The sequence below is a fragment of the Lathyrus oleraceus genome, chromosome 5 (assembly GCF_024323335.1).
Source record: "Lathyrus oleraceus cultivar Zhongwan6 chromosome 5, CAAS_Psat_ZW6_1.0, whole genome shotgun sequence".
Classification (NCBI taxonomy): Eukaryota; Viridiplantae; Streptophyta; class Magnoliopsida; order Fabales; family Fabaceae; genus Lathyrus; species Lathyrus oleraceus.
Window position 1 is genome coordinate 148237757 of NC_066583.1, and position 11877 is coordinate 148249633.

Below are 11877 nucleotides of genomic sequence, written 5' to 3' on the forward strand. Positions count from 1 at the left end.
TTTTCTACTTGTTTTGAAAATTCTTATGTTGGCATATTATCTAGGATAGTTATGCATCAAGGAAATATATACATAGACTAAAGTAAATAGTATCTCTTTCATAAAAGTTGTCTAAATAAAAAGAAGGAGTTTAGACATACCTTGGTTTTTCTTCTTATAAATGTTGGTTTCAATGTTGTTACTCATGATAATTAGTCTTAAACACTCTTGTTGTTGAACTTGGTCCTCGTTCAGCACAGTCTTGGAGCAATACTAGTAACCATAATACTCTTATTCTGCTTTTCTCCATACTTCAACTTTCCTTTCTATTTCAGAGTTAGGATTAGAAAATATGTTTTCCTTATGTTGTATGATGTAGTCATCTGTTATCTAGACATTTGGATAAACGAACTAACTTTTAAGCATATCAGCAAACACAATTTCGTAATTTGGTACCCATTATCTTATGGATCCTTTTGTGTTTGTTACTCTAGGCCATTTCTTAATATGTTCATTGCCTTAGAGTAATGTCTAGCCTTATTCCAGAGTTTCTTCTTATGGAAATTCCGTCATGGATAAGCTTTGACATTAGCTTCTGAAGATTTCAGAAGCTTAGATCAAGAAGTCTTAGGTACTGAATTCCATTGACTTTTTGACTTTTAGATCTTAGTGTCTAGTTTCATCAAAACCACTAACTTTGAGATCTCAGGTTCTGACTTATGCAAAACTTTTGACCTTGAGGTCTCTGGTTCTATCAGAACCTTTAACTTCTCTGTTATTGATCTTGAGATCCCTTTAATGTAAGACACCAATAAGTCATAAGCATAACATGTAGAAGATGGTTCAAAGAGATTCTTCCATGTCAAGATTATGAGAACCATACATTTCATGGAAGACCAAACCATCACTTTTGCTCTTTCTTACTCCATAGATCATGGATGCAAGAAAATTTCTATTAAGATATATTATTAAGAAATCTTGGAGAGCCATATCCTGCTTAGACATCAGCTAGATTTCTTTCCAATGTCTCGACAGTTTCTTTGGAAGATTTTAATTCTTCTTTACGAAACTCAAGTTGTTTCTTAACAACCTTCTGTAACACCTCAAAATTTGCCCTCCTCTCTTGGGACTAGCATTAACATATTTGCATTTTCATTTTAGGTCATTAGGCATTTTCATATTGCATATCATGTGGTTACATTGTGCAAGCCATCTTCCCAAGTCTTGATCAGAGGATGAGGAAGTCAGAAAGTGTATGCCTAGGGTTTACTGATTGATCATGGGCCATCTGAGGATTGGGCTGTGAATTAGGGTTTCATGATTCCCAAGGGTATTGGTATTCATCTTGATTGAATTGATACATCATCATCATGGTTGGATGTCATCAGAAGATTGAAGAAGATTCCTTGAGATTAGGGTTTTGACCACTGGTCAACCCTAATCAGTTGCATTGGGCCAATCAGGGCTGGATCAGGAGATGAGGTTTCTGATGATTATGGGGTTCATTTTGTGATTATATTGTGCTTAGTAAGGCTAGGGTTTCACCCTTGAGCCATTTCAGTTGAAGATTGGGGCTCAGATTGATCAATGCATTGCCAAATTCATCTATCAGATGAAAAGTCAACTGTGGTCAACTGTACATGATCTGGTGGATTTGGAGGTGGAAACAAGTTAGACACACTTCATTCATGTTGGAACAAGTGTTAAATGAGATTGCAAGGCTTAAAAATGAAGAAAATCAAGTCAGGACAAAAACTGCCAAAAATAGCAAGTGACTTGTAACTGAAGTTTCCAAAAATGGAAAGTTTTTGACCTCAAAAACAGAAGTCCAAGGAAGCTTCAAATGAAAAATTGTTCAACATGACAGATGTAGATCTTGTTCTCACCTTTCCAAAAAGTCCAAGAACTTGAAAATCCAATGTACGGTTTGCAAAATATGGCTCAGTGAATTTCAAAAAAACCCGTAATCAGGAGGCCATAACTACCACATACTTTGTCCAAATTGCAAGTTCTTTATATGCACAAACTCCATTTGACATGTACTTTGAGGGTGCATCATTGGATTTGTTCAAAAATGGCCAAGGCAAAAAGTCACTTTTCAACTGGACAGCTGAATTGGACCAGGGGCAAAATTGTCCAAAAGTCAAAATATTGGGAATTTTTGAATGGGACTTTTTCCAACACCTCAGGAATGGCATTTTAAGTGTGTTTGAATATTCATTTCATGGTTAATGCACATGGTTTGAGTTTTGGCATGAAAAATGGAAATGACAAAAATGGACATTTTGCAAATACATGGTGAGTTTGAGAAATACATGACCAATTGCAATGGGAATTGTTTCTACACTTCACATATGGTGTTTTGGACATGTTGGAACCAATTGTGAGCTGGCATGTGCTGTCATTGTGTATTGACCAATTTGTCCTCATTTGCAAAAATTACCATTTCACTTAATTATGCCAAATGCTAATTACATGATTAGTGGAGGATTAAGCCAACATATATATTCCAAATCATTTGCTAATCATAACAGAAAATCACATTCTCCAAAGCTAGATCTAGAACTCTTCCAATTCTCTCAAACCTTCAAGAACACATCAATCTTCAATCTCACTTTTCTTCCTCATTCTTCAACCAAAATTGGAGATTCTTGTTGCATTCGATCACAAACCTCATCCTCACCATCTGTTTTGCAAAATTAAGAGGAATTAGGTGCTGCATCGTGACTGTTGCTAATGCCTTCATCCATGGTGATTTCGGATTGCGAGCTGTAGGAGCGAAATTGAAGGGACCTGAGCATCACATCACCTTGCCTGGAGCTTCTTCTACTGCTGTTTGAAGAAAAGAAGCGCAAAAGACCTCTCAATCACGACTGCCATTACAGGTTTGAGCAATTTTCGAGTTTCATGTTTTGCTCGATGTGCATATGCGTTTTATAGAGCTTGCTATGTAGATCGTCGTGATAGTTTTGGAATTGCGAATGGAGGACTGTGTAGGGAGATATTCGGATTCGAATTTTAGATGTGAAACCCTAGATCGAGTGATTCGTTTGATTTAGGAAGAGTTGAGAGAAATAGAGTTCATAGTTGTAATCCTCTTGTTGAGACGGTTCGAATGGTACCGGCCATGTCCATTTTCGTTAGCATTTGATGTTCTTCATGATTTTGAAAATTCTGGAAAATCTCTTACTGAAAACGATGAAGAAGATGATGTTTGATCCAAATTGTCATTTGAATTTTCAAATTTGCTGTTTCCCGCCGCGCAAAAAAAATTACCATAATGCCACTGAAATTTCATTTTTGTTAATTTAAGTTAATTCATTTTAATTCTTAAAAAATTCACTAACACCTTAAAAAATTCATAAAAAATAGTAAAAAATTCCTAAAAATATGGAAATTTTTTCTATGACTTTGTTGATGAGTGTAGAATTTTTTTGACCTATTGGTCAAAGTTGTGCTTGGCAAATATTTCAATTGACCTAGGGTTTTCCATTGTATGTCCATTTTTGATACATTTTGGCAATTTGATCATGAAATACTCATATCATAAAATAAATTCTTGAAAATTTTTGTGGTGGTTCTTGACTCTTTGAGGATTATTTATATGTAAATTTCGTGAATTTTGGATACCTGGTTAGAGAGCAGCAAATTCTGGAACTTAGGTGTGACAATTTGTGTCACACCTCATTATGTCAACTTGCAGGATTTTTTTGAGTGACCTATACATGTTGAAATAAAATGAAATTTTGCATGATGATTGGTTGGCATGTTGTGATGTTGTATGAAATTTTGTAGAATTTTTCACTGCATTTTCTATTTGATCATGATTTTTCATTTCTGGAGATCATTTGTGCAAGCTCATATGACATAGGTTTGTAATTTTGATGTGAAATCCTCATATGGTATTGTATGGCCATGAAATTTGATATGCATGAACTAGACACATGTTAGGACCTCCTTGTTTTGGTCTCATCCATTTCTTTTTAGTTTCCAATGAGATATGAATTTTTGAAGTGGATGTATGCATTGATGGTGTGAATTGGAGCATGAAATTGTGTCTGTTTTTGTTGATTTTCATTGACATGGTTCCATTTGCCCAATTGAGCTCAAATTTGACATGGTAGACCTTGATTGACCCCTGTTTAGGTGTATTTAATTTGAGATTTTTTTGATGTGTTTTGGCATGGCTTTGAATGCAATACTTCTGTTTGTATATTTGGTGCTTCATTTGAACCAATATGGATTGTTTTGTGCATGAATTGAACTTGATGGATGATATAAACATGAGACCAAGGATGTTTGCTCTTGTTTGATGTTAATTTGATGTTGGATGGTGGATACCTTGCTGTTTTAATTTTTTTCTTGCTTTTGGACCCTAGGCTTGGCCTAGTGGTCTAGTTGCTAATATTTGCTTGGTTTTTCAGGATCAAAAGCATAATGTACATGGAGAATGATCCAAATCCAATTTTGATTGATGTTGTGGATGTTTGTACACTAACATAACATTTTTTTGTAGGTGTTGGAGCTTGGGCTTAAGCCTTGAGCTTGCTTTGTGTTGTATTGTTTAAACTGTTTGATTGTTTGCCGTATAGTTTGTCTGATTGATTACTGATTGAGTTTGATTGTTTCCAGGTACTTTAGTTGCTCAGTTCCTTGTGAACTATTGCTTTGCTTTGCTTAAGCAACTTGCATTTGAGGTATAACCTTCTTACTTCATGTAGTCTGGAGACCCGGCTGTTACCGGGCCGGGCAAATTGTCTGAAGTCCTCCTTAAGAGGCAATGATTGTGGTTGTTTATTTTAAGCCCAAGCAGGAAAAGTCCTTCAAGTAAGGCAATTGGTGGAAGGTAGGGACAAGCAACCTGTCCCCCACTATTCAGTTGAGTCTTCTCCTTGCTCCCATTACATGGTTGTAGCATTGAGATCAAAAGCCCAAGATCTGTTGTGTCAGAGTCATCGAGTATAGAAGGGTTCCCCTATTCTGGACCCATGCTCATTTGTCAGCTCTCCCTGGTTAGGGATAAGAGCTGTGAGGTCTGATCCTCACTTCATCCTTTCATCTGCTTCACCTTAGCCTCGTAATGGCAAGGTTAAGAGCAAACACAGCCTGTACAGACGATTGCTTAGGCAGTCAAACCTGATTGATTGAGCCCCTTGTTTGGCTATAGTGCGTGTTATGTGGATATCTGATTGACATGCTTGTTTGAGATACCTGTTCTCATTTGATGATATATGATTGTATGCTTGTGTGCTAGCTTCTTTCCTGGTTAGGTTAGTTTGCTTATGCAAGTAGGATAGAAAACCGAACTTAGGGTTAACGATGCATGACAACATTAGGCTCGAGTCTCAGCTCCCTAGTTGTGTATCTTTCCCCGGTTTCTGGTTAGCAATTTAGTCCCTTTCAGGGGAACTACATCGCCCTGATCCTCGTGCCAGACGAGGTATGTAGGCAGGTGGTCGCGCGAGACCACTCCGGGCAACCTTTTTCTTTTTTGCGTGTGTTTACTTGTTATCTGATTGTGTGTTTTGGCTCGGATGCCGACGTAAGCCCAGTGATTGGCAGTCGGGCTCCACGTTTGCCGTTTTGTACATATTTTGGTTCGGATGCCGACGTAATTCCATCCAGTGGTTGTCGGGCTCCATGTTTGCCACCCTTGCTTGTTTGTATGTTTTGTGTTGTTTGGCGTGCGTAAGCCGAACTACAGAGGCTCTGATTCTTGTTCCAGACAAGATATGTAGGCATAAGGTGCGATACCTTATCGAGCTCGTTCCTCTTAACCCCACCTGCGTTCCCCGTGTGTGTGTGTGATGCTTAGCAACCTATTCTTTATTTTAGAACGTGGATCCCTAGGAGTACCTAGGACGTGAGGGGTGCTAATACCTTCCCCTTGCGTAACCGACTCCCGAACCTTTTCTCTCTGGTCGCGAGACCATGTCTTTCCAGGTTTCTCTGAGCGTTTCCTTTCCCTATCTTGGGATAAATAACATTTAGTGGCGGCTCTGTGTGTTTTATTTTTTAGGCTCGCCGGTTGATTTTTCGCAGGATGCGACAGCTGGCGACTCTGTTGGGGATCCACAGACATGTTGACCTATGCTGGTCCATCGTCCCTAAGCGAGTCCTTCCTAGCGTTCTAGGATTGGTTTAGGTTGCTTGTATGTGTTGATTATTGCGTTTATTATTCTAACCAGTGTGTATCTATATTTGCATTAATGTCTGCATGCATCATACTATCATGTTGTTGCCGCCCTCTGCAGGTGGTTCTGTTGTTTGGGGTGGGTGTTCTGAGTGGGGCTAAAACCCAGGCCCGAGTATACACCTAGGACTAGTGTGGTCTCACGTTGCCTCTTTCATGTTAAGTCAACATGTGCCTGGCGGCGTGATGTGCCACAAGCCGGACGAGGCTCACTTGATAGTGCTCATCTCTGTGGATATTCCGCTTTGTTTGAGTCACTCCATTTGAGTTGTTGACTCTGGTGACCGATCATTCCCGGATCTTTGGTTTAGACGATTTTAAGAGAGCTACAATGGCACACCCGAAAGGGCAAACCCATTGAGTATCTCCGCCCGATTGTCGAGACCATTATCCGCCTTAGGAGGACTTGATTAGAACTTACCTGTGAGGGGAGGGTTGTTCTGTCAGATGTTTGTTCAGATAGCCTTCAGATGGTGACTTTTGATCTGTGATTCAGAGACATAATTATAAGTCGGATTTATGGTCATTTATTGCCGTGACGCCGGAGTGCTGTCCGTGACTTATCAGTGGGGATCCGTTTATTTCGGATTCCCCGGGCCGAGATATTTTATCAGTGGGGATCCGTTTATTTCGGGTTCCCCGGGCCGATTCAGATAAGGGTGATGTGTCTACTCGGATATGGTTTGGTGATGATGGTGATGATGATGTATCTGTCTTCCGTTTATTTCGGAACCCGTGGGTCAGAATTGGGATTGTACATTCCTCATATGGTTATGATCAGTTCAGAGCCCAGATTCAGTGCAAATGATCAGATGGCTTGGAGGATGGCAACGCATTGCATTCATTCATCAGCATCATTACATTTTGCATTAATTGCATCTAACCCATGTTTACCCATATGCAGGGACACTTTTGATCGAGATTCTGGTTGAGAGATTTTCTGCTCCAATATGAGGACCGGTTTGAAGAACAACATTGCTTACAGTTTCTTTGATCCAGAGATTGGTGTGCTCAAGGATATGATAGCATTGATTACTCCTGACCATGTGGGAATGTTTAGAGAGTCATACGGCGGTATTCTGAAGATGGTTTTCAGACTCACTGACTGCGACAGGAGCGCCATCCACACTCTTCTTCAGTTCTATGACCCTGGGTTGAGGTGTTTCGTTTTTCCAGACTATCTGTTGGGACCTCTGATGGAGGATTATGTCAGCATCCTGGGTATTCAGATCCGTGATCAGATTCCTTTCCATGTCACTAGGGCGGAGCCGGATGTCCTTGGGATTTCACGTGCTCTTTATTTGAGTCCGGAAATGGTCAAGGAAGGTTGGAAGGAGAAGGGAAAGTTACCTGGATTTCATTTGAGTTTCTTGGAGGCTAATGCCAAGGAACATGCTGCTGTGGGTAACTGGAAGACGGTTTGTGCTCTGATTGCTGTGAGCATTTATGGGATTGTTCTGTTTCCTAACCAGAAGAATTTCGTGGACCGTAATGCTATCAGGTTGTTTATGCAGAGAAACCCTATTCCTACCCTGATTGGAGATGTATACTACTCAGTGCATAACAGGAATGAGAAGAGGCGTGGTGGTCTGGTCAGATGCTGCTCTCAGCTACTCTTTAGGTGGTTCATGGGATATTTGCCTTCCCGAGGTGCCTTTGTTCAGATTGATCCTAGTGTGAAGTGGTCCTTTCGATTGATGGGTCTGCGGGCTGATGACATTGCTTGGACTCATAATGGTTTAGCTGGTCGGGACTTCATCTGCAGTTGCGGGAGTTTACCTAATGTGCCTTTAGTGGGAGTTCAGGGTTGCATTAATTACAACCCGATGCTTCTCCGGAGACAGATGGGGTTTGCTATAGAGGGTCCTCCTCTCGGGCGAGAGATTCAGGAGTCCTTCTATTTCCCGATTGATGGTAACCAGACCAAGTTGAGGCAGGTATTGGACGAATGGCGAGATATCCAGAGGAGGGGTAAGGTTCCTTACGGCAAAGTCAACTGCCGGTATTTTCCACTATTTGAGGATTGGTTGCGGAAGAGGATTGAGTCTACATTTCTACCGTTCCCTGGAGGTGACTCAGTGTGTCCTAGGATTGAGGGTCCAAGTTCTTCTGTCAGCATGGAGGAGTTCCTTAAGATGAAGAGGGCCAGAGATCAGTTACTTGCAGAGAAAGCGGAGTTGGAGAGAAGTGTTGCTCATTTTCAGGCAGCTAATCAGGAAATCAAAGTGAAGATGGAAGATCAAGACAAGCGACATGCTTTGGAGGCCAAACGCTTCGAGATGGATACAGCCTACTATGGGAAGATCAGCCAAGCTTTAGCATCGTCCAACAGGGAACATGACATCACAAAGGAGAAGCTGTTCAGAGCATCAAAAGTCATCGAAGATGAGAAGAGAAGGCAAATCATAGTGAAGGATCAGAGAGATGACAGAGTCAGGGGTCTCATTGCTGAGTGGGAGGCAAAGCTGCAAGTCAAGGAGTCAGAGAAGCTAAAGATCATTGCAGAGAGAGATCACTATATGGCTGAGAGAGACCACTACTTCAGGCAGATGAAGATTCATCAGAAGGAAGTTGGAAGACTACAGCAGGAGAATACCGAGCTCAGGTTCGCCGCAGAGTTCGCGAGGATGGAAGATGAGATAGGGCCATCTGTGGGACCCTCATCTAGCTAGATCTTTCATTTGTGTTGAATTACCGTCAGGCTTGTTGACGGAATTCACTTTGTCTGTATTTCTTTTCTATTCTGGAGGATTGTATTTGATATTTGATCTGATGTATGACTATTGCACCGATTGTGCACTTTTTGGTTATGTAATGATGGTTTCTATTCAGTGATTGGGTGACAAGCTTTATTTGCTTTACCGTATGCACTTACACAAGCACACACATGGTTGGGGGTATTCTTGCTAAATCACATATCTCCGATCTGCACAACAAAATCAAACACTGCTAATCAGAATGTTAATGCCGGCTTATTATTTGTCTCGATGATGCCAGGGTCGAGAGACAAAGTGTCCTTCATATGGATAGACACTGCATACATGCATTAATCATGATAACTTGTGTTTTATTTTGCAGGTGACTATTACTAACGTGCTTGTTTGTAAACAGGAACCATTGCTCGCGCTCGTAGAGCTGTACCCCTGCACTCAACTCGCCCTCACAGATATTACACAAGAAGAAACACTCCCAGACTCATGGAGCTTCCCAGTGCTGATATGCTGGAATTGAAGGAGAAAATGACCGAACTGATCAATATAATGCAAGGTTTTGCCATTGGTCAGAAGGCTCTCGCAGATAAAGTTGAGAAACTCGAGCGGGTTTCTGCTCAGAACAGTGGGGTCAACCTGGATGGAGTCTCCAACCAGGGGCAGGGATCTCGTGATGGTGGAAAGAGGACAACAGTTGGTCTGGTGAATAATGCTGGTGCTGCTGGTCAACCTGGGCCTAGTCAGAATATGAAAGACAACTTTGTGCCTCCGTTTTATGGTTTTGACGAAGATCAGGAGGAAGATAGAGAGGCTGACCAGTTCTCTATGCGAAATGAGCCTTTTGTGCCTTATGACATTCCTCCTCAGAACAAGGAAATCCAGCTGCTGGCTGAGAAGATAAAAGTGCTTGAAAGTTATGCCACGCCAGGGGTGGTTAACATGTCCAACATGGGATTGGTGGAGGGGATTGTCATTCCTCAGAAGTTCAAGGCGCCTGCGTTCGATAAATACAACGGTAGTTCCTGCCCGGAAACTCATCTCCAGGCATTTGTCCGCAAAATCTCAGCATACACCGCGGATCAAAAACTGTGGATGTACTTTTTCCAGGACAGCCTGTCTGGAGGCTCCTTGGAATGGTACACCAAGTTGAGATCGTCCGATATCAAAAGCTGGCAAGATTTGGGAGATGCTTTCTTTAAGCAGTACCAGTTTAATGCAGATATGGCTCCGAGTCGTACCCAGCTGCAGGGCATGTCTCAGAAACATAATGAGGGCTTTAAAGAGTATGCGCAAAGGTGGAGAGAGTTGGCTGCCAGAGTTCAACCTCCGTTGGTAGATCGGGAGATGTCTGATTTGTTTATGGGGACCCTGCAGGGGCCATTTGCTGAGAGGATGGTAGGTTGTCCTGTCACCAACTTCTCCGACATTGTGGTGGCGGGGGAAAGGATAGAGAGTTGGTTAAAGCTGGGCAAAATTCAGGGTGCGTCTTCTTCTTCTTCAGGGTCGAAAAAGCCGTTTGGTAACAATGGTGGACAGAGGAAGAAAGAGGGAGATACCAGTGTAGTGTACGCTCAGCGCGGACCCAGTAGGGACCGTTACTTCCAGCACAATGCTGCAGTAACAATTCCTACTGAGTCTCAGCCAGCACAAACGCAACAACAGCAACAGCAACAAAGACAACAACCCTTTCAGCAGAGGCAGCAAAGGGCTGGGTATCAGATCCGGGGCAGAGCACAGGATCGTCAGTTTGATAGGCCTCCAGTGAGCTATGCTTTCTTGTTTAAGAAGCTGCAGGATTTGGGCCTTGTGCAGACCAGAACTCTGGCACCTTTGAGACCTGATCAAAGACCAGCCAGTTATGATGAGAATGCTAAATGTGAATTCCACTCGGGTGCGCCCGGGCACAACATTGAGAACTGTAAAGCTTTTAAGCACACAGTTCAAGACCTGGTGGATTCCAAAGCCATTAATTTTACTCCATCTTCCAATGTCAATGCCAATCCCATGCCTGCGCATGGTCAAAGGGGGGTGAATGCAATTTCTGAGGAAAGTCGAGTTGGGCTATTTGATGTTGATCAGCTGAAGACGCCTTTGGCTGAGGTCAAGAGGCAGTTGTTAAGAAATGGGGTTTACCCGGGCTGCGGGTTTGAGTGTGCTGAGTGCACTATTTCTGCAAATGGTTGTGAGCTTCTGAGGAAGCATGTCCAGGGGCTGATGGACGATGGGGAGATTGTGATCGAGAAGTCTGAAGGGAAGAAGGAGGAGGTCTCCACCATAACCATTTTCTATGACCCGGTTGATTTGTCTAACCTGGTGGAGGAGGCTCCAGTTACCATCACGGTACCTGGGCCGATTCCATACGACAAAGAGGATGCCGTGCCATGGCATTATGGGGGAGAGGTATATTGTAATGGTGAGAGGTTGGAAGAACAATCTGCTAGTGAAACCACCGTGCTAAAGGTGGATAATGCCGGTCCCAGCGGTTTCACTCGCAGTGGAAGGTTATTTGCTCCCGATGCTTTGAGGAGGGGGGAGGAAGAAAAAGATAAAAAGGAAAAGGCCGAGGCTTTAGCCAGGGCAAAGGGGAAGGCTGTGGCAGATAGTGGTAATACTCCTGTGATGACACCGGCGCCTGCGGGGTCGGATAACAAATTTGATGATGAGGCTGAAGAGTTTCTGAGAATCATCAAAAAGTCGGAGTATAAATTGGTGGATCACTTGCAGCAAACACCTTCTAAGATCTCGATTCTTTCACTGCTGTTGAGTTCTGAGGGTCATAGGGAGGCTTTATTGAAAATTCTGAAGAAAGCCTATGTGCCTCAGGAAATCACAATCAACCAATTGGAGACGGTCGTATCCAACGTGCATGCTAGCCATGGGTTGGGCTTTACTGATATGGATTTGACCGTAGATGGAAGGAACCATAATCGGGCGCTACACATTGCGATGGAATGCAAGGGAGCCGTGCTTTCGCATGTGCTGGTTGATACCGGC

The 11877-nt window shown here is 42.4% G+C and overlaps 1 protein-coding gene across 2 annotated transcripts; it reads left to right on the forward strand.

Moving 5' to 3' along the window:
- The first annotated feature begins 3783 nt into the window (after positions 1-3783).
- Positions 3784-9003, forward strand: LOC127079093 (uncharacterized). Of its 2 annotated transcripts, XM_051019504.1 has the most exons (3): positions 3784-4491; positions 4612-4676; positions 7077-9003. In XM_051019504.1, the coding sequence occupies exon 3, from the start codon at positions 7123-7125 to the stop codon at positions 8842-8844; it is 1722 nt and encodes a 573-aa protein (XP_050875461.1). In that variant the 5' UTR covers positions 3784-4491; positions 4612-4676; positions 7077-7122; the 3' UTR covers positions 8845-9003. The 2 variants fall into 2 exon arrangements, with proteins under 2 accessions (XP_050875461.1, XP_050875460.1); XM_051019503.1 differs by having other exon boundaries at positions 3784-4676.
- Positions 9004-11877: the final 2874 nt, after the last annotated feature.